Source organism: Salarias fasciatus, chromosome 12, assembly GCF_902148845.1.
Source record: "Salarias fasciatus chromosome 12, fSalaFa1.1, whole genome shotgun sequence".
Classification (NCBI taxonomy): domain Eukaryota; kingdom Metazoa; phylum Chordata; class Actinopteri; order Blenniiformes; family Blenniidae; genus Salarias; species Salarias fasciatus.
In genome coordinates, this window is record NC_043756.1 from 25,318,085 (window position 1) to 25,341,394 (window position 23,310).

The 23,310-nt window shown below is 45.3% G+C and overlaps 1 protein-coding gene across 1 annotated transcript in view; it reads right to left on the minus strand.

Moving 5' to 3' along the window:
- LOC115398151 (ADAMTS-like protein 2) overlaps positions 1-23,047 on the minus strand; it is a 30,864-nt gene extending 7,817 nt beyond the window's left edge. Inside the window, exons 1-11 of the mRNA XM_030104807.1 lie at positions 22,954-23,047; positions 10,495-10,600; positions 7,602-7,744; positions 6,795-6,870; positions 6,581-6,683; positions 6,211-6,356; positions 3,244-3,367; positions 3,057-3,137; positions 2,794-2,969; positions 1,817-2,120; positions 214-574 (exon numbers count right to left, since the gene is read on the minus strand). Of these exons, the coding sequence (XP_029960667.1) occupies positions 214-574; positions 1,817-2,120; positions 2,794-2,969; positions 3,057-3,137; positions 3,244-3,367; positions 6,211-6,356; positions 6,581-6,683; positions 6,795-6,870; positions 7,602-7,744; positions 10,495-10,599 (1,619 nt within the window). The 5' untranslated portion in view covers position 10,600; positions 22,954-23,047. The remainder of the gene's footprint in view (positions 1-213; positions 575-1,816; positions 2,121-2,793; positions 2,970-3,056; positions 3,138-3,243; positions 3,368-6,210; positions 6,357-6,580; positions 6,684-6,794; positions 6,871-7,601; positions 7,745-10,494; positions 10,601-22,953) is intronic.
- Positions 23,048-23,310: the final 263 nt, after the last annotated feature.

Here is a 23,310-nt window from a genome sequence, read left to right on the forward strand (position 1 = left end):
TTTCAGAGGGAAATGTTGTAAAATGTTGTCATAAAACTATATACAACCTCAGATAATATTTGTACATGTATAGAAAAACAATGTATTCAACTTCCTTGACCAATGTTATCCCAATTGTGAGCGCTAAACAGAAGCTTTTGCAGCTTCACGAACTTTATTTGGTGAAAAGTGGTAAAAATGTGTTTTCATTTCTGCAGATTGCAGAGCGATTACCTGGTTCTGTTAGAGCGACTGGAGGGTCTCAGTCCGTTCTGCACCGTCTTGTTGGGGCTGCCTTGGTCTCCGCTGTCATTGTGTTTGGAGCCCAGAGTAAACTCCAGCATGTGGGTCAGGTCGAACGGCTGGCCCCCATCCAGGCCGCCCACGCCCACCTCCGCTGCTCCCACCTCGGATGAGAACGGAGCGCCGCCCTCCGTCAGCAGCTGGTTGGTGCTGATGTTGATGAGCAGCTCATCTGGACCCATCCAGTCTTCCAGCAGGACCCTCCAGATGAGGTTTGGGGAGTCCGGCTTTGCGTCCAGAGGTCCACCATCCGCTTCAGGTTGGGCGGTGCTGCCTGTGTGGCTGCTGTTTCCTTCAAGTGGACCAGAGAAAAAAACTCAGACTGGATCCAGAATTGAAGGGAAAAACGACGCTCGAGTGAAAACTACATGGTTGTTTTGACAAAGTGCAAAGAGTAACACAGATAATATAGTATTATATGATCATTTCACTAAGAGAAAAAACAGGTATTTGCTGATTGTTGTAATTCAGCACACCTTTAATGATTTCTTCCACAGTTTCACAACTCTGCATTAGCAACCCAGTCTCACTCCACCTGCCTTCCTCAGCAGTGTAAAACCTGGTCGGTTGACAAAAACAGATCTGCAATCGTTGAGTTTTTGATCAATATTCAGCACTGAGGTGAGATAAGTCATCCATGGCGAATGTCTCATATCACAAAGAGTTTGTCAGAGTTTGTTTTTCTTCAAGTTGTAGCTAAACCAGCTCTGATTTCATCTGACCTGATGACATATCAATGTGCAACAGGCCGGAATTAGGTTAATTTGTAGGATTCTGCTATGTACATCTATGTTTTCGTGCTCATAAAAATCTCCCAGATGCAGTCTGCAGTTCACACAGTGCAGTGTGGAGACAGACGCTGTGTGTTCTGAGTCCGGAGACTGTCAGGCTGGTGGAGCTGGTTCACAGCAACACATAACCTCGGTGTATGATTTACTATGGAATAGGAACTTGGTTTATTGGCATTTAATAAATACTGGCATCGCCAAGTAGGTAAAGGTTAGTATTTATACTCCTTTGAAAAGTGTTATCAATGCATCCCTCTTCTCAGAATAGTTTTCTTTAATACATTCATTTGACCAGCTCAGAGCAGAACACGGAAAATGCAGTCTGTTGCAGTGTGACTTCAGCCTCCTCCTCCTCCTCCTCCTCCTCCTCCTCCTCCTCCTCCTCCTCACAGCGGTGCAGTGACGACCCCAGCAGTGGGCTGAGAGGCTGCAGGAAGGCCATTACTGCCTCTGTTTGTCGTGCAGGTCGTTTTAAAACACCGCAAAACTCTGAATTTTTCATCTGCTGCTGATCCTCTTTCTATATTAGCAACATCAATAATGGAGAACAACTCTCTCTCTCTCACACACACACACACACACACACACACACGCACACGCCTTTTCACCATTATGTGCCTCTGTTGACCGAGTTGTGTTATATTCACTTGTTTTTCGTGTTTCTTTCGGTTATTTTTAAAACCACAGTTGCAAGCAGCACGATGCCAGTTTGGTAAAGCTGGATATGAGCAGACCAAAGTGTCTACCTGTGAATTTTTTTGCGGCTGCTCCGTCCACATCACATTTAATGGCTGCCGTCTCCACATACACCTCATTGGTCTCCTGGCTCTTCTGTCCATCGGACTCTCCGGTCTCCAGCCGACCCCCAGACGGCGCCGGATCATACAAGCTGCTGTTGGGGGCCAGCAGACCCCCCACTTCCACCGACAGGTCGCCAGCTGAGCTGTCTCTGCCTGTGTAGACTGGAGGAGGCGGGATCGGGGGCAGAGACTCTCGCAGTACGGTGTATTCGTAGGTGATGTAAGGTGTTCGGCCATTCTGGTTCCACACCTGTGAGAGGGAAGAATGAAGCTTTGCTTAAAGAGGGTTCAGACCAGAAATGACTTGAAAACAAAGACAAACAGGCCTGAATGGAGTCACTCTAATTTTGATTCAAATAATTGAATCTGAGACATGATTGTGAAAACTTACAGAGTCAGGAAATACTGTAGGGATACCACCACCGATACCACTTTTTAAAAAGGCAAGTACAAGTGTGAGTACAAACCTTTTGCTACTTGTTGATACCGAGTACCCACACCAGTAATGATGAAATGCTAAAAGCTGTAATTGATACTCCATACACAATTGATCTTTTTTTTTCTAGTTTCTTGCTCCTCAAGGTGAATGAAGTCATTAAGGTTCAGTAAAAGCAATTTATTTCGAACAATAAACAGCGGATGTCATAACATGAAAGCCGATTTGAAAGTCTTCATTTGAAAGCTCATCAAAAACCTGTTTTTGTAAACTTTTTTGTTGGTATCAGACAAAGTTGTCTCAGCTCAATATTTATCTATATGGTTTTCCATTGAACAAATTGTATGAAAGACTTGATGAAGGCGTTTTCTTTTAGGTTTGCCAAGTTTGTACGCCAGCTGCTGGTGAAATGTGTGGAACATCTATACAGCCGTTAACTGTGGAAACACTGAAAATAGACTGAAAAGTGTTTCAGAGCTGAATGTACCAGGATATTTATGGCCTGGTCGATCGGGCCTTTGGCGACGATGTACTCGATCCCGGTCTCGTACACATCCATGGGCCGACGGTACTTGAAGACGGTGCCGGCTGCATGGAAGTTCTGGGGACTGTCCACCTTGTAGGCTCCGTTAAAGAAGAAGTTTCCGGCCTGGTCAGTTACCGCTGCAGGATGAGACCCGGATAGAGCTCAAACAGAGCAGACTCAGCTTTTCTTAACAGACTGAAAGCTCTTTGAGTCTTTGTACAAACCTAGAATATCTGCTGACTTCTTCCTCTCAATGATCTGGATGTCCCAGGATCCCTCAGGGATTTGAGTGATGAAAGAGTAACCTTGATGACAGACAGACAAGTGGTCAACGTTATCCCAACTTTCTACTTCAGCCTCATGTTAACTGCTTGGATACCACTGGTGTTGTGAGGCGTGCAGGAGGCTCACCCAGGGTGGAGGCTCCACGTCGGAAGTTTCCATTGACTCTGCTGCAGCTGCTGCCGTCTCCCTGACAGACTCCACACTTGTCCAGCGTGTTGGAGGAGAACAGCACGCCGTCACATCCGATAGGCTGAGCAGCAGCATGGAGAAGGGAAGCAGAGGTTTACTCATAACAAACCTGTTTTAGTCCCAAAGCTTCACGTCAGGCGACTTCACTGCTGGACTGCAGTGTTTTAACGAATGTTAATTAAAGGGATTTCACAGATTCAGCTGCTCTCTGATGAAACTGTCAGAAACTAAAGGATGTTTCAACTTCACAGTTTTCATCCTAACTAAATTTGTGTCACATGAACTAAACATCTTAAATCAGAGATGTCTTCATACCTGAGACCAGTCAGTGCTTAACAAGCCATAAGCCAGAGCAGCACATTCAGTATGGCTGTATTTCAATTCAACTCAACTTAATTTATATTGTGCCAAATACAACACAATCATTTCCAGACAATTTTACAGGGGAAAACCAACAATTCCACATGAGCAAATGGAGACAGTGGAAAGGAAAACTTCTTTTGGTCAAGAAGAAACCTGCAGAACCAGAGTCAAAGGAGGAGACTTTCTGCAGGACCAGACTAGGAGATGAATACATTTCTTTTTTTTTTTTTTTAACTGAACAAGCACTTGTTTCTGGTTTTTAGTCAAGGCAAACAATGAAACATGAGCCTTCCCAATGTGTCATAATACAGCTGGACTCTTGAACCAACTTGATGATCTCTCCTGCAAGTGGCTGTCTTAACCTGTGTCTTCCAGTCTGACCTCTCTCTCTCTCTCTCTCTCTCTCTCTCTCTCTCTCTCTCTCTCTCTCTCTCTCTCTCTCCTGTAGACCCCCTACCAACACCCCTGTCATCCTCCCAACCCTCTGCAGACCCCACCCCCTTCTTTTCAAAGAAAGGTTTCTTCCTTTTAAAAGGGAGTTTTTTCCTTTCCACAATCATTCATGTGGATCTTTAAAGGGGCTGTATCATGCAAAATTGACTTCTTGTATGTTTTAACCTTGTTATATAGTTATGTACTCACCTAAAACTCCCCCAAAGCGTTTTTTCACTTTGTGCCTGCGTGTTTAAGCTTTCCGAGTATTTGTGCTGCTCAGAGAGGCAGCTCCTCCCGCACCCGTGAAAACGCTCCGTTTTCCCACGTTCACGTCACACGGTGAAGATGGCTCCCCTGAGCCCCCCCCCCTCCCGCAGGCCCTGGGCAATCAGCGTTGCTGCTTTTTGTAACTCCGATTTCGAGGATAAACTTTGACCATCGTCTGAAAGCAACAGTCAAGCAAGAGCAAGAGTCTGAAGGGTCTGAAGGGTCTGCGCTTGGTGAGTTTCTCACAGGAAAAGACGTTTTTGCATGTGGAGAAGCTAGAGCTAAAGAGCTAAAGCTAGCTAGCGTATTTGTTTTGAAGCGCTGATTGGTTGAAGTATGCTGTCAGTCAGAGTCCACAGGGGGAGAGGCGGGATTTTCAGTGAAACAGAGCGTTTTCTCTTCCAGGTTTCAGAATTAGCCCAAGAAAATCTTTTATTTCACACAAAATTACTTTTCCTTAGCGCCAAAAATAAACTATTACCATGTTAATGCCATTTCTAGGGTTTGGACTAGCTAAAAAAGCATGATACAGCCCCTTTAAAAGTGTCTAGAAATAACAGTGTTGTACTTGGCACTATATAAATAAAGTTGAATTGAATAAACTGATGAGTTACATGCTTCATAATTGATTTACATATGATGCACTTTAGCAACAATGTAACTACAAAACATTGTCAGGGCCGTTCTAGATTACATCATCATCTAATTTGCATAACTGCTCATTTGCATATGTAGGTCAAATTAGATGATGATGTCATTTGAACCTGATACATTGTTGCAACTCCTCAGTCAGAACAGTTCTGACTGAGAAGTCTTTTACAAATGTGGAAATGCTACAGTTACAAATGAAATTTAATTAGTGTCTCGTCTCTTATTATCACACAGAATCATTGAATAACTTAGATTAATGTACTGTTTCCTCTTTGTATTTTATTTCGTCAAGTGCTCATTTGTTTAATTTATTAATCATAAATTCAGTTTTAAAATAAACTGAAATGAAATGAACATGCATCTTTAGGTTCCACTAAGAAGGGATCCAAATTATTTGGCATATGTAAACATGTTTTTTGAGTGATGCAATTGTTACTTTGCCTGGTAATTATAAAAATACTCTGTAACTCCCAGGGCTCCCTTGAAAAAGAATTTTTTAATCTTAATGGGACTTTCCTGGCTAAATAAAAAGTTAAATGAATAAATGAATAAAAATTAGTTGCTTTTAAAATACTGTAACTCAGTTACTAACTCAGTTTTTTTTTTAACTATAACTAATTGCTTTTAAAAGTAACTTGCCCACCACTGGTCCTGACATCTCCCAAACAAACATTGACTTGACTCAAATGTTGATGAGATACTGCAACATACCTGTTAGTTAAACTTGACTGCAACATCAGGCTGCCGGAACAATTCTCTTTTTTAATTTATGTCTTACTTTTTCACTGTTCCTGGTAACATATCAGTGTTGATGACCAGTTTTCATCCCACTGGTGCCAAACTGTCCCTGTATCTGTGATGTCCTCTGGACAGGAAGAAACAGTCTCTGGGATGACTACCCACGCAGCGCTGCACTCTAGGTCTGTGGCGAGGTTCAGATCTTCAGACATTGTTTTCTGCTTTTTGTTGTGGTGACCCGACAGTTGTGAATGTTTGATATCTGGAATAAGCCAGTCTGCAGTTTAGTTTAGTTTAGTTTAGTTTAGTTTAGTTTAGTTTAGTTTAGTTTAGTTTAGTTTAGTTTAGTTTAGTTTGGTTTATTAAGATCCCCATTAGCCGCTGAACTCTCAGTTCTGAAGCTAGTTCTGTGTTGAGGCTGGATGGAAGCTAAACTGAAAGTGGACTTACTTCACACTTGCCGTTCACACAAACGCCGCGGTAGCTGCTGTACTTGCAGGAAGTGCCGTCTCGAGCCGTCACCATCAGCTGCCGCTGGCCGTCGATCGTGGTGCAGTGGAGGTCACACGGGTTACTGGAGATATGAACATAATCGTCTGAAGACGAGATGAAGAATCAGAGTCTCTACAGTCAAATCAGGATGAATACATCAAATGCAAACAAAAGCAGTGGTTGTTTATAGCTTTATTTGAAAATAATCCAGAGGAGTGACTCGGAGGTTTTCACTCACTTCAAACCAGATGTATGCTGGAGATACTGAGAGATAACCCGATCATGCTCACCTGCATTCTGTTCTAAAGCTTTTGTGGGAGTTAGTTACCGGGGTAGAGAGGTTTCCACAGGTAGTTCCTCCCGTTGTAAAGGTGGGAGTTGAAGGACCAACACTGCTCCTCCCTGAAGCTCCTGCCACTGGCAGGACATTCCTGCACAGCACAGAGATTGAAACAGAACAGCATTTGTGATTGAGGTGAACGAGGAGCCTGATTGGTCAGTCTGACTGAAGGTGAGATGCAAGCTAGATGTCTGGGGCTCACTCGAGTGTTGCAGAGATGATACTTCTTCGCAGTTCCTGTACAGGTCATGTTGTCCTTCCCAGCAGCAACTTTCTTTCTTTGGACAGAAAACACAAATTGGCTTCAGTGAAGAACAAATATCAGCATATGGGTCATTTTTTAGGGTTTTTTTTTTTTTTTTTTTTCAAAACTAAAACAAGTACAAAAATAATTTAAGCCTGTGTTCTTTGAAAATGATACATGCAAATGGAAATCAAAGAAATTAAAAGTTTGTTGACTCTTCCTCATAAAAATGGACTCTGATCGGACATCAAGAGCATCAAAAAGAGCCATTCATGTCTTTCAGAAGTAACGAGGACGAGTTGAGCTCTGTGAAGAGTTCTCTTCATCTCAAAGCAGAAAGATCACTGAATGACTCTGAAAAAACAAACCAGCAGGAAACCTCAGCAACACTTCTGAAAGTCCAGAGTGTGAAAAGTGGAATCAGTGGCTTGTACAAGTATTCATAGTCCTTGAACTCTGTCACAGTAAACATGGATTTTATTGGGCTTTTTTGTGATAAAACAACACAATATGCATGTAATTGTGAGGCAGAATAAAAAAAAATAATTCATGGTTTTCAAAGTTTTGGTACAAAAAAAAAAAAACGGCATGGAAGCAGTTCGGGCAAGGACAGGATTGATCAAAGAGGCATCCCAGAGGATCATGGGAAGGAGGATTGACAAAGGTGCCTCTGGGGGAGGAGGAAGACCTTAGTCATGCTGTCTTTACTCCCTTTTTGAACTGAATGGTCTGAGTCTTCCTGACCAGTCCAGCTCTGGGACTGACCTCTGTCTCAGACAGTGTCTCTCCTGAGTCATGACTCCGCCTCCACACGTCCGGGTGCACGCCGTCCATTTGGCCCACTCCCCCCACCAGTATGTGGTCACCTCCAGGTCCTCCTCCAGGCTGTTGGAGGCCACGCCCTCCTCCTGCACACACACACACACACACACACACACACACACACACACACACACACACACACACACACCAGGGAGAAGGAGGTCAATTCCTCAGTATTCCAATCTTTCATAATAATCCGTGGGAGAAATAAATGATGAGCGCTCCGGTTTCTAGATCCTTGTATTTAAACCAATTTACCCTCCTGATCTCTTCTCCCAAACATGACGATTAGTGTAAACATATCTGATGATTCTGAGCTCTATTTTATATGTTACTGTCACTGGAGGAAGAAGGAACTGGCAGGACATGGGAGAGAAATTTGATGGAAAACATTATCAGAATTATATTCACTACAATGTGAATTATGATATATTTAACCTGAGACACTTACCAAGTTAAATTGCTCCACGGAGGCAAATGTATCCGTAACATTTTGTCACATTTCATGTATTTCTTTGATATCTGCCTGAATGACTTAAATTATGTCCCAACTATATTCATACTGCTGATGACCAGTGGGGACAGTGTTGAGCAGCGTAACTCGTGTGTGACCAGAGAAATGAACACGTGAGAAACAGAAACACAAGGCTCCTTGGTGGACAGATTGTGTGATTGAATCCTCAGCTGGAAACGGGGACCTGCTGATGATCTCCACCAGCTGAATCCACGCTGCTCTCCGCTGGACAGAATGCTGAATGGAGGCGTGGGAGCCTGGGGCAGTGACGCATGACAGCGCCTGAAAGGTGGCGGGTTTTGTAAAAGAAGCCTGTCTGGGCCTTGACAGCGCTGGTCAGAGCACGGTGTTCAGTCAGGGTCACCGTGGTTTGTATGAGGCTTCGCCGTGCACAGACACTCATTCCTGAAGTGCATCAGCAGCATTAACTCAGGCCGATGGCTGCGTGGCTTTACTCACACTGAGATTCATCAGGGTGACCGCTGGAATGTGCACTGAGCTCGAAGTGATGGCGTGAGGCAGAGCAGCTGTGAGAGGCCCAGACACATCAGGAATACCAGACGCACAGTGTAAGTGAGAAAGACACATTGTCAGCGAAATGATTTGTTAAGCTAAAGAACTCCATGTGGAGAAAGGTGATGGACAGCTCTCGTATCCTCAGTCCGAACTGATCTGCACGATTTCTGAAGGGCTTAGTGTCATCTCTCATCTGTTTAGAGTGAGTTTCTTTCTTAGTCTATTTTCTACTGTCACCACACCTGAAACCTCATATATGGTTAGCTCCACGTCTAACAGGAGAAAGCCTTGGTGGCTGAGAGAAGTGGCTCCTGAGCAACCAGCTGAAGCAGCAAAGGCCCACCTAAAAATCATCCAATGCTCTGGAGCCCACCAACGAACATTTCAAACCTGCTTGGTAAATCACACCTAGATGAAGTTGGTTCAGTTCTGTTCAATTTTATTTCCATGGCTCCAAATACAACACTTCAAGGCACTTTTACACTGGAAAACCAACAATGAGCAAGCACTGGAGATGGAGGGATAGAAAAACTCCCTCCTAACAGAAAGTAACCTGCAGAGGCAGATTCAGGTTCTCCTGCGTTCTGCCTGGTTCTACCAGGATCAACCAGGATTTACCAGGTTCTACTTGGTTCCTGCAGGCTCTACCTGGTACCTGGTCATTAACATTTGGTGTGCTGTGAGAGGTCATAGAGATTTCAGCTCAATTTGAAAGCACCAAATTTTCTAGACTGTGTTATCCTGTGCAGAGTCGCAGAGTGTACCTGTCTTCACCTGGACAGGTGTGGACAGGTCTCCAGTGCAAACAGAGAATCAGACAGCCACACACACTCACATTCGCACCAAGGGGGGGAAATCAGGTCACCAGTTAACCTCACCTGCATGTCTTTGAACTGTAGGAGGAAACTAGAGAAGCAATACACATGGGAGAAGATGAAAACTTCACAAGAAAGACGCTTCAGGTATTTGCGTATACACTACGCACTGTTCCACCTTGCACCTCAAAAGTCAAGACAACATGTTGTGTTTATAGTTGAAAACATGAAATCAGTTATATTCACCTTTGAGAATTCAAGAGATGTTAGGCTTTACAACCGGTTCTTTACTCTGCCTCTCTAAAACATCCACTTTACTGTCCTAAAGCCATCTGTGAGAAGCCTCAATCAGGGTTCATCCTCTCCCAACATATTTTTTGTTGAGGATCATTGACAATACTGGTTCCAGAGGTCACAGAAATGTACTTTTAGGTAAGTCCAAAATAAGGTAGAGCATGCACTCTGTACTTTTTAGTTTTTTTTTTTTATTATTTGTTCATTTATCAGTGTAGTTACTTGTTCTTGCAAAAGTGATTTATATACCAAAATAACATGTATATAAACCAGAGCTTTAATCCACAGGCGTTTTCTCTCTGCTGCTCTCTCACTTCCTTCACTTCTTTGCAGGTTGTTTAAGAGAGCACAATGAATTAATTTGGGAAAACAGTCCCTGTTTGACATCATAAAACTGCAGCCAGAGCATGCTTTCTGTTTAACTTTACACTTGAATAATCTTTCCCCAAAGTTTCATTTTTGTGAGCCTCAAATGTTCTCCTTCTAACTGTCAAAACCTTCATAGGCTACTTGCTGATTCTGCAGCTTTCTCTGGTTCTGAGGTCTGAATCAGGTCAGCAGCCATTCAAATGAAGACATGAACCTCAGGCCAGCTGCTGGCAGCTTTAGACAGCCTGTATGTTTAAATGTAGGACTCATCCTGTCTGCAGGGAAAACATTAGATATGCTTCAGAGGCACTTTTCACACAGAGTGTACCTGCAGCCCCCTGGTGGACAGGTTCCCCAGCGACAGCGCCAACGTCAGGAGGCTCAGCAGGACCAGGATCGTCTCTGCACACAGCTCCCACAGCCACAGCCTCATCCTGAGACGGACCGACAGAGAGACAGACAGACAGGCAGGCTGGGTGAAAAACTCTACGCTTCGTCTCACTTTCATGCTGAAACTGATCAGTGAATTGGTGTTACATAATATTAGCATTGAACAAATCAGTTCAGCTCACACAATGACAGCCTTTGTTGTCTTTGTGTTGTTTTTTTTTTCCTGAAGTTGGAGTTTGTTGTCCTTCATTTTATTCATAATACCATACGATCACATTTGCGATCTGAATATTTGTTAAAATCGGAATATTTCTGGTCCCTGTTCTGGTCTCTGTTTTAGTCTCTGTTCCTGTTAGATCTCAGTGCTACACTGATACGGTTGATCGGGATCCTAATTTCTAAACATCACTTATGCACAAAATGAGGCCTGAAAGATGTTCAAGTCACTTCCAATGCAGAAAGTATTTAGACATCTAATCACCGGTCAGTCAGCCTTCATCCATCAGCAGGAACATTTTGACGAAGAAGATGGTGAGGTGGTGAAATAAAGACAGATTCATCTTATACATTTAATGTGATCGCATATCAGACTGATAGTTACAAAAATGATCGCTCTCTCTCTCCCTCTGCTAATTCTCCCTTAAACAGGAAGCTATTAAAATAGTCACTGTCAGATAATGACTCAAGCTCATTTTTTTAACCAACCACAGGGAGAGAAAGAGAGACGGCTCCTCTGCAGCTCTCCAAATGATTTCCATCAATACAACTTTAGTAAAAAAAAAAATATTTCAACATGGGTCACACAAGACAACAAATTTTATCACAAATCTGAATCAAAAAACAAACAAGGTAAGTAAACCTCTCTGTTTACCCATTGGTCTTCATCTCCACCCTCACCTGTGATCCTGATCTTTAGGTCATGGCTGAAAGAAGGAGATGGAGGATACAAGCAGCTGAAATGTGTTTTCTCTGTAGAATGGCGGTCGTTCCTCTTCATGACAGAGTGAAGAATCCGACATCAGAAGAAAGACAAAGCAGAGCTGCTGTTCCTCCACATTCAGAGTTGTATCTGAGGAGGCTTGCTGGTCGCCCCCCATTTGAGGTTTACCAGATGAATCTGACTCTGAGGAGGCCTCAAAGTGGGTCCAGTACCCACTGGAGAGATTTGAGCTTCTTCACTCACCATATTGCCACCATGTGACCACAGAGGGGATGAAGGTGGATGAATAGATGGATGGCTACTGGTTATAAACAGCCACAGTCCCTCAGATAATGCCATGAGCAGTGGCATGAAAGTAACATGTTACCATTGAACGCATTATTCCAAACATTGGTGGTTGTGAACAGTGGACTGCCTGATGGAGGTAAATGGTCTTAATCAAGGAGTCACAGTGGTAGCCTGTCGGCAGTGGGATTCAAACCTCCACTTCCCTCACCTCTAGGCTGCCTTTTCTATTGTCGATGATCTGATTGACAGTGAGTGTAACCCAATATTCATTGTCAGACTTTGAGGAGTGCCAGAGAAACACGGGCAGAACAACAGCACGGCAGGTACATGGTTTTCAGACGGCGTTCAGGCCAGCAGCAGCCGCTGGCTGCAGCTATCCGAATGTATTGGCAGTCTGTGGCGGGCAGGCGCTGGCAGGTGGAGGGTGATACAGACAAGCTGTTGAGAGGCCACAGGCGTTGGAGATGGGAGTTGGACGGCAGAGCAGCCTGTGTGAAACTTAAACAAGGCCCACTGTGCTGGAAGGTTGGAGGAAAGTTTCCAAGGCCGGTGCACAGGTAGGTCTTTGTTTGGCTCCTCAGACCTAGAGGGAATGTAGGTGTCTGTAGTGTAAAGACTGTTATGGATAGACAGAGTCACACCAAAGAAAAGGCTGCTTGTGAGAGCTGCAGAGATGTGATGAATGATTCAGTGAAACCTAACATTGTCCCAAAGATACTGTTTATAGAGATTTTAAGAAGCTTTAAAGACGTGTGTTTCCTATCAAAGTACATGCCAGAACCAACCAACCTGAATAAATTTTTCTGAATAAACTTTTCGTCCATCACCTTTCGTCACTCTTCTAGTCTCTGGTGGTTCTCCCAGCACTGCACATCACTGTTTACCTACAGTACATGAGGGTCATTTGGAATCTATAGACGTATACCATGACACGTCGTCCATATGACGCACAGAGTTGACATCACTTTTGTCTCGCAACAGGCAGGGCTCTTCTTCGTGGTTTGTGCTTTCCACCTGTACCTCTACTTGTTATGTTGCATTCCTGTATGGACACTAGTCCTTTCTGGGCATAGAGAGGAATAGTGTTTAGTTTCAAAGATCACCCTTAAACTTTATACCGACAGACAGCATGACAGAAGAGTTGTATGTAAAAGTTACTGAAATGGCCATGAATGTTCCAGGCCCTCAGTGGACCAGCTCTATACCCTCCATAGGGTGCTCGAGGGTTCGTGGGAGTTCACCCAACCAGTCCACATGTGTTTTGTGGACTTGGAGAAGGTGTTCGACCGCGTCCCTCGTGGTGTCTTGCGGGGGGTGCTCCGGGAATACGGAGTCCGGGGTCCCTTGTTAAGGGCCGTCCGGTCTTTGTATGACTCGAGTAGGAGTCTAGTCCGCATTTCCGGCAGTAAGTCGGACCTGTTCCCGGTGCATGTTGGACTCCGGCAGGGCTGCCCTTTGTCACCGGTTCTGTTTGTAATCTTTATGGACAGTATTTCTAGGTGCAGCCAGGGGCTGGAGGGGGTCCGGTTTGGGAACCACAGGATTTCATCTCTGCTTTTTGCAGATGATGTTGTCCTGTTGGCTCCATCGAACCTGGACCTACAGCATGCACTGGGGCGGTTCGCAGCCGAGTGTGAAGTGACAGGGATGAGGATCAGCACCTCCAAATCCGAGGCCATGGTCCTCGACTGTTCCAGGCCCTCAGGTGGCTTGCCCTGTCCAGGTCGGTGGAGAGACTCTGGCCCAAGTGGAGGAGTTTAAGTATCTTGGGGTCTTGTTCACGAGTGAGGGACGGATGGAGCGTGAGATTGACAGGCGGATCGGTGCAGCGGCTGCAGTGATGCGGTCGTTGTATCGGTCCGTTGTGGTAAAGAGGGATCTGAGCCGAAAGGCGAAGCTCTCGATTTATCGGTCAATCTACGTTCCCACCCTCATCTATGGTCATGAACTTTGGGTCATGACTGAAAGGACAAGATCCCGGATACAAGCGGCTGAAATGAGCTTCCTTCGTAGGGTGACTGGACGCTCCCTTAGAGATAGGATGAGGAGCTCAGTCACCAGGGAGGAGCTCGGAGTAGAGCCGCTTCTCCTCCACATCGAGAGGGGCCAGCTGAGGTGGCTTGGGTATCTGGCTAGTATGCCTCCTGGACGCCTCCCTGGGGATGTGTTCCGGGCATGTCCCACCGGGAGGAGACCCCGGGGAAGACCCAGGACATGCTGGAGAGACCATGTCTCACGGCTGCCCTGGGAACGCCTTGGGATCCTCCCAGAGCAGCTGGAGGAAGTGTCTGAGGACAGGGAAGTCTGGGCACCCTGCTGAGACTGCTGCCCCCGCGACCCGGCCCCTGATAAGCGGTAGAAAATGGATGGATGGATGGATGGATGGATGTTCCAGGCCCTATAAACCTAACATGAAAACACTGCTTCAGCACAGATAGAGTCATGTTCGAAACTGAACTTAGTATCGCTGAAGCAGTTGGGAGTTTAGCCTCAGGATGTTACTGCTAATCAGACTTGGAGAGGTTGGGGCTGTGCACAGTGTGCAGTGAAGGGTGTACAGTCATGGGTCAGTGGATTTGACATACTGACCCAGAACCCAGGACAGGGCTCAGCATGTCTGCTTGAGGAGCTGAAGTGTTTAAATTATGGTGCTGGATGAATCACTGCCCACTCATACAGTCTGCCGTCTCCGGATCAGGAGTGAGGTGTTCATGACTCCCTTGTTTCCAGTAAGCAGTGTGAGAAGGAGGAGAACATGTACGCAGTCGTGGCTCAGAAAGAGGGCTCAGAAACCTGGGTTGCCAATCTTTCAAAGGGAGCTTTGTTAGTAAAACCTGATGCTGCCAGTGCTGACCATGCAGTCCGTCATTTCATCCTGTATTTCTATTGGTTAGTTTGTTGGTGTAGGTCACAGCTGCAGCCACCATCACCTTTCATGTCTGACAAAGACAGATTTTTATCTGAGGTTGTTGTTGGTCATAAGACCATGACAACAGTCGGCCATGAACCGGTCTGACAGTGAGAGGAAAGACCATCGATTTAGAGCTGAGATCAAAGATATCGACACCATTCTCTCAACACTGTTATCTTTCATATTCATTCACACTGTAGTCTGTGATGGTTTGAATCATCCAGGACAGACTTGGTCACTGTTATTGAAATGATGAGCTTTTCTCCCAGAGTACCAGCGGATCACCTGGTCAGTCGTCATTGGCCTGTAGACCTCCACTGTCACTCATGACTTCTGACTGGCAGGAACAGTGGTGGTCTTCAGCTGATTTTCAGTTTTAGTAGGTTTGAAAACTGGGTTTCCTTCACAACAGTACAAAAATCATCACCTTTTTCAATTCAAATTTGCTGACAAGAGGTGGTTAGCTTTTTGATGTTCTTTCTGCCATTCAAGCATTAAAGTCAAACACTGACCAACAGTCTAAATGTCTGAGGAGTTGAGTGATCCTTTGACACTCGGTACATACACTGGTATAAGCACATATGTAACTTCATTTCACATCGGGTTTCAAGGAAAGGGCTAATAGCATATCCCATATCCTCAGGTCCAGGTAGTTAGCCTTGGTAAAATAAGCAAACAGCTCGTCTAGCTCTGTTTGCAGTCTGGCTTTCTCTGGCACTAAATATTGGTGACAGGTGTCTTAAAGCAGGCGCAGCAGCACCTGGACCTCATTATCCAACTAGACACAGCTGGAGGCCGGCCAGCTGCTGCACACACACACACACACACACACACACACACACACACACACACACACACACACACACACACACACACACACAATCATTTAAACACATATGTACACAGTCCAGTGGTGCGACTCCATACACAAACAGAGCAGCACGATGGCTATAATACACGTTCATTCTCAAGTCTGAGCCATGTGCACGTACAGTTATTCAGACTTTTCATGAATATACACACTCCACAACACTTGTGCTGTTTTCACACATCCACATTTTTGCCTCAACCTGAGTCTAAAATCCAACCTAAATCCGAGCCATTGCCCCCAAATGGCCCCTTGACTGAGTCGACGGCCAAAAAAGCTTCTTTCTGCTTTGTGTCTTCACCTTATTCAAACCACAAATTTCACCCAAACAAATGTCCTCATTTTAGTCCAACCTGATTTTACTACCTGGCTGCAACAATATCATTTAGCTTTGATGTCCTCATTTTGCAGAAATGCCCTAGTTTTCCAGATGAAATGCCTTCACAGAGCGTTCTCTCTTGATCAAATTCTCTTTTGACTGCACTGTCTTCACTTTAGTTGACAAGACTTGCTTTTCGAGAGTTATGTGAATATGTCAACAGACATTCTCTTTTTTGCAGAACACAATATGAAGAAAATCAGTTTTGTGTCCAAGGACATTTGTTTTCTGACAAACTGAAAATATCTGGCCAAGTTAAGTCATTGGAACTTGTTTGTAAAAATTCCACAAAAAAAAAAAATAATAATAAAAAAAAAAAAAAAATGGTACACAGAATTGTAGTCATCCGTCATCAGGCTCTAAGAACACACCACTTTCAAATTCAGGAACAAACAAAAAGTAATTGAATCAGATTTTATTTCAGAGCTTATCACATACACTTAGTATTGTTTGAAAAAGGTTGCTGAGCCATGTCCAGCTATCTGAGGGAGAAACTCACCAACAAGCTTCTTTCAGTGTGCTTGGACTGTTTTGATAATCTCCTCTTCAGTCACAAATGTAAACCCGAGTTCTAAATGTGGACCAGAACCACCAGCAGGACCATAACCAGCACCAAGGCCAGGACCAGCACTGAGACCAGCATCATAACCATCACCTACAGCAGCCCTTTCACATTCGCCACCACTTTAAATTCTGAAGCTGAAATAAAACCAGTGACCTGCCGTCTGCTCCGGGTTCTTCCTGGTGGCTCACCGTCAGCTGGAGGGTGAGAGTGATTCCATCCTCGGTGGATCGGTTTGCCCTGCAGCCAAACTGGTGCAAATCACACAGTAAGGGGAGGCTGTCCTTTAAGTGATGGAACAGCAGCCTCTCAAAACATTTCATCACCAGTCAGGACCTTTTTCACTCCTTCAAATGATTCCCAAGTAGTTTTGGAAAGTGATTTTAGGTTCTGTAGAACAAATATGATAACATGCTCTGCATTTGTGCACTGAATACTGACTACAGGTCTCTCTCTCTCACGTACACAGGCAGGCACGTGCGCGGGAAGGCACACACACACACACACACACACACACACACACTTGGCAGAGTCTTCCTTCCAGTTTTTCAATGTGCTGCTGTTTCCCAGCCAGGGCAGAAACAAAGGACAAAAGTAAACTCCTTCTCTCCTGTTCTCTTCTCCTCTCCCCCCTTCTCCCCTCCCTCTCTCCTTCCTCTCTCTCCCTCTCTCCCCATCTGTCCTGCCTCTCTCTCCTCCACTCTCCACCTCTCTTTCTCTGCCTCCCGTTCTCTCCTCCTCTGTCCTCCCTCTCTCGGTCGTCCCCTCTGGGGCCCCTCGCCTTGCTGTATTGTTTTTGTAATGCTGGCAGCCTCATTGGACAGACAGACAGACAGACAGCAGTAGTGTTTCCCTGGAGAGGCTGGACTGGAGCACAGCAGTCAGACCGATATATCAGACCAATACTGAACACGTGTTATCTGTCTGCTGGATATCACCCAGCCTCTGTTGGCCACCTGCGATATGAATACAGCTCAGTGAAAATGTTGCAGAGGAGAGGAGTACAACACTGTAAAATGATGTCTCACTTATCTGAAGGTCCAATAAAAAACTGCAGCAAACATGCCAATGTCCATATCTTGTAATGTCAAGTCATTTTCACAGTGACCTGGGAAACAAGCTTAACCCTGTCCAGGAGGTGTGAGGCGTTTCCTGGCCGTGGGGAGAAGGGCCGGTTGGTGTTGGGTTTGATTCTGACTTGTAGCTGTTTGTGGATGTGTGGTGAATGTTGGCCCATCTCAGTCACCTCAGTAAAACATCAACGTCATGCGTGTCAACGGAAAGATGGCCACTGAAAAGCACTGAGAAAATGCTTCAAAATTGTACGGAAGTAGCTCTGAACTGGTCAGCGAGTTAGACAGAGATTAACGGAGGTAAGCTAGCAGTTTGACAGGCTGGATATTAAGCAATGGAGAAAATGACTTGTGCAGGATCACAAATCAAAGAGACCAGCCATCTGCCCTAGATGGATGACACGAAGAAGCTATATGCCCAGAATGAGTGAGACTGCAACTCACAGATCCACAGCACCAGGATGTGCGGTACTGACAGAGGGATGTTGTTCGGGTTAGACAAGTGTGGTCAGATGGTGTCAAAGAGAAGCAGGAGGATCCAGACCGAAGGGGCAGCCTCCCAGAGGGCGACATAGGGCATATCCAGGATAACTACAAATACCTGGGGATCTCACAGGCTAATGAAACCACGAGGAGGCTGCAAGGCAGTCAGCCACAACCAAACACCTCCTGTTAAAGTCTGAGCCATCACCAGTACAGTCATCAGAGAGCCGGGGAGCGTAGGCTGGCCAAAGAAGGAGAAAGACGCCACAAACATCAAAACAAGAAGGATGAGGAGGAGGGTTTGACTGGGACTGAGCACAATGGCCAGGATGAAGAATGAAGACATCAGAGTGAGAGAGCAGGCGGAGAGGGTTTTGGTCGTGTATGTAGGAGAGACGACAGATCAGTCGGTGAGGAGGTTCATGATCAGTGATAGAGGAATGGTCGAATACGAGCCTGACAACATGAATCACCCTGAATCCAGCAGAAACATGAAGTTCAAACTGCCAGGATGTGACAGTGGAGCTGGAAGTTTGTGGCCTGAGCCTCCTGCTCAAATGCCTCTGCAGAGTGGATCTCTGTCTAGAATAGCAGAAAGTCAACCTCACAGCCTGACGCTGCAAACTCGAGATGACTGCCGGTTTTAACACACTGTCTGAAGGCTTCTTCTGATAGGAAGATATCAGTACCTCTGAGACTACACTGGATGAATTGCATTTCAAAAACTTAGGCCCAACAGGAAGTTTGACTGCGCAGTGTTGGTCACCGCTGACTCATGATGACTGCTGAAATGTGCGTAAGAATACCAACGTCGATCTGTGCGTCTTCCACGTACACCACCCAGGCTTTCAGGAAATACATGACGAAAGCCAACAGATAACGCAGCCATTTCTCTAGAAGCAACTATGTGCAGGGAAAAAGTTGGACAGAGACCATGGACTGTAGCTCATTGCTAGCAGCTGGAGCTCACACTGCAGTGTGAGGGTAGGGTCCAGAAATATCCCGCTTAGAGATGTTCAAGTATGAACGAATCTGCTCAACATCCAAAATCTGTGATTCACTTTACTGACTGGTGACTCACGAGTCGTCATGTCTATTAACTCCTTCACTGGGTCATTCCTGCAACAGCTGACCAGCTGCAATGAGGAAAACTGACAGCATCCGTTATCAGGCCAATCTGCTGCTCCACTAGTTGAGTCTGGCTTCAGTCAGCTGTTAGCTTAGCCACCAGTGTTACAGAGTCATATGTGGAAATGATCAGATATCAGATAAGTGCCAATTTGACTGCTGTGTAATCAGACTGATGGGAATTTCTTAACTTTGCGTTTTTATTGTAATCAAACCTGCAGTCAGTTAAAGAGGTCACATGACTTTTCAGCCTTTGGAGGAAATGACCGCAGCATAACATGCTTGTTTTTTTTTTGCCCTTTTCCTCTTTCTTCACCTAAAAACCCTGGCGATATTTGACAAACTTCTGCTGCATCGCAACATCAGCACGAAACATCTGCCATCATCATTTTTTGGGTTGTGCTGTAGGCAAGTGCAACTGTGAGTTTTGGGTCACTTGATGAAAAATATGTAAACATGGTCCAAAAAAGAATCAGTTTTAAGCATCAAATCCCAATGTGGGCATGATGAGACAAATCCCCAAATCTTCCTGTCTTTCTTCCAAAGCCTGAATAAGTCAGACTCGTGTCCAGTCCAGGCCGACTGCAGACGTGAGCAGGAGGACTCGTTCCCTCGGCTCTGTGAGCCAAATCATGTTGGAGAAGAGGCGAGAGAGAGAGAGAGGGAGAGAGAGAGAGAGGCAGGACGAGACAGACGGGGAGACTCCAGAGGACGAACATACGAGGCGGTTTAACAAGTGAGGTCAGGGGAGTTTCTTTGCCTCCGGGGCAAACAGAGGCCGGCTTCTTATTAGATTGCTCACTCTTGACCTCTGATCTATTTACTGACTGGTTGTTCAGAGCTGAATTTCCCAGGATCATGAGCAGGTTTCCTTCAACTGGAGCAGATTCTCATAGAGTCAAATAAACAAAAAGGACAGAAAGTTTATTCTCAATATGAGGAGTCAAGTAACCCTGAATATTGACCTGATCAGCAGACCTGTGAACAGTTTCCACTGTAAGTAAAACACACAGAGTATCTTAATTACAGCGTTAACTATTTATATATGGGACGGACACAATTGGAATGATAAACTCAGGATAAATCTTCATCTTTATCTCATTGTTATGATTCTTGAAAGCCAAACAGCAAGGTATATTTGGAATTTATTGGTGAGTTGTGAGGATCAGCTCCTTTGGAGCAGTGGTTTCCCCACAGCAGGGCTCCCTGGATGTCCAGGCCCTCGCTGCTGGTCCAAGGCCTCAGTCTGAGACACTGATCATCACATTTTCAACAGGAGAATAAAAACTGAAGCTGCGTGTTCAGCAGTCAGAGAGGGAGTGTGCAGACGCTCCTGGGAACCAGAAGCCTCATCCTGAGTCTTTACTGCAACTGCTTCTGTTAGGAGTCACATGTTTGGACGGAAAACCATGAGTCCAAACTGACCTATGTATCAGCAAATAAACAGTGAGTTCTCTCCCTCTCTCTCTCTCTCTCTCTCTCTCTCTCTCTCTCTCTCTCTCTCTCTCTCTCTCTCTCTCTCGCTCATGGAGAACATTGCTGAACATTTGGAACAAAGGAAAGTTGGTAAATAAACGTGGAGGAATCAAAACCATGACTTCAGGTCAGCACATGTCAAACACACAGCCAGCGACAATGAGAATGATCATCAGTATGGAGGCAAGGCAGGTTCCTCTGCGGAGGATTATTCAGAGTACTCAACAAAGACAAAGAAACACATGAAATTACACTAAACTCAGAAAAAAACCAAGTTGTGAAAAAAGGGTGTTTAAAAGACAGACAGCATTTAAAACATTTTAAACGGATGAGTAAGAAATTCAAAAAGAAGCTAATCAACAAAAAGCATGTAGAATTGTGCACTTTGCACTTTCCCTGTCTTTGTCATCCCAAATCACCCAAAGATATTCCATCCTCTGATCAGAGAACGCCACACGTCACGCCGTTCCAGGGACCGTCGCAAACACCGGACTGGCCCTGAGCATCCAGCAATGAAATAACACATTTCCACATGAGCGGAGGAAGGACTGAGTGTGAGCAATCCTCAGGTGTTCAGGATAAGGGAGATAAGGAGACGGAGGAGACTGACTGAGAGCCAAAGAAAACCTCAGCTTCATCGAGTTTAAGATCCCCTCCCTGCAGAGCTGCACCTGCGTGTGTGTGTGTGTGTGTGTGTGTGTGTGTGTGTGTGTGTGTGTGTGTGTGTGTGTGTGTGTGTGTGTGTGTGTGTGAGAGAGAGCGCTCAGAATAAATTGAACTATTTTGCTTGCAGAAATTGTTCACTTCAACATGAGCCACTCAACATACAACTTTTTCACCTTCCTTAAAGTTTTGAGCAGCATGTAGAGTGTGATCAACATGGGAAACCAAGTCTTGGTTTTGTTGTGATGTGACAGACATAAAGCCTGAACGTGTCTCTTTAAAGGTCGCGACACACCGTAGATAACGGTGTTGAGAGAAGGGTGTTGATATCTTTGGTCCCAGCTCCAAATCGGTGGTCCTTCGTCTCTCTGCCAGGCCGGTTCGAGGACGACCGCCGTGCTGGTCTTATGACCAAAAACAACCTGAGATCAAATTCTGCTGACTGTTGCTGCGACCGACATCAAATAACTGACCTACAGACATGCAGGATAGAATGACGGAATGATCAGCGCCACACAATCTCTTACTTCAAGCTCCCTTTGTAACATTGGCAACCCAATTTCTTCTCTCTTTCTCAGCCACGACCGCATACTCTCCATTCTGTCCATATTCTACATATCCTCCTACTGTTTTTCTGGGATTTCTCTCCCAGTGCATGAATGCCACAGGCCGAGGGCTCCGTTCACGTTTCACTAGTTTCATATCGATTCACGTCCATCGTAGGCTTTCTTTCAGCTGGCGTTTTCTTTGTGCAGACTTCATGTTGTGCTCAGAGTTTGTCAGATTCATGTGGCACAGTGAGGCCAACTGAGAAGACTGTAAGAAAGAAAGTGATCACACATCAAAGTGCCTTTTGGTACCTGCTCAATCACAGACTCCCCATTGAAACCGACTCCTTACAAGAGTGCATTGACCCAAAACAGTGCAGGATGTCAGTCCTTTTAAATCAGGCAGGTTGCTTCTTTAAACCATGAAGAAGTGAGGCTGACTTAAGAGATGCTGTTTGATTTGAAGGCATTCACAGCAGCCAGACCCAGACAAGCAGCCCCAATCTGAGCCTGAAACAGTTTACACCACTCCTTCTTCCTCTCACACACACAGCTGACAAGTTTCCAGACAGACGCTGGGCTGTCCAGGAACACACACACACACACACACACACACACGCAGGTCTGCACAAACACACATTTTCCTGAAAGAGAGTCAGCATTATTTGTGGATTTGTTTTGGTCTGGTGCAAAACAGAAGTCTCTTTGGCTCTGGTGCTCCTTGTAAAGAAACACACACACACACACACACACACACACACACACACACACACACACATACACACACACACACACACCTACACCCACACCCACACAAGGAGAAAAAAACCCCACAAAAGTAGATGCAGACAAGAGCAGACAAAGAGTCAACAAAGACATGCACAGTACAACGCATAGACTGAACCACACACACACACACACACACACACACACACACACACACACACACACACACACACACACACATTCCTAATGAGACACAGCGTGCACAAAACACATAACACCTCCACTTCACATGCACGCTGACACACACATACACACACACATACACAAAGTAGAAAAATATTTAGTCACTCACCTCGCCTGCAGCAGTCCAACGGCGTCTCGCTCTGCGTGTAGGATGCCGCTCAGTGTGTGTTTGTTGGCACACACGTGCTTGTGTGTCTGTAAATAAATGTATTTGTGTGTGTGGTGTGTGTGTGCACGTGAGTGTGTGTGTGTGGTGTGGTGTGGTGTGGTGTGGTGTGGTGTGTGTGTGTGTGTGTGTGTGTGTGTGTGTGTGTGTGTGTGTGTGTGTGTGTGTGTTTCAGCCTGTCTGGTGCTGTCTTGTGGTTTGCCGCCCTGTGCTGCTGTCACTGTGGAGTGAAAAGGGAGAAACACAGAGGAGGAGGAAGAGAGTGAGGAAGGGAGGGAAGTAAGGTGTGCTCTCCCTGCA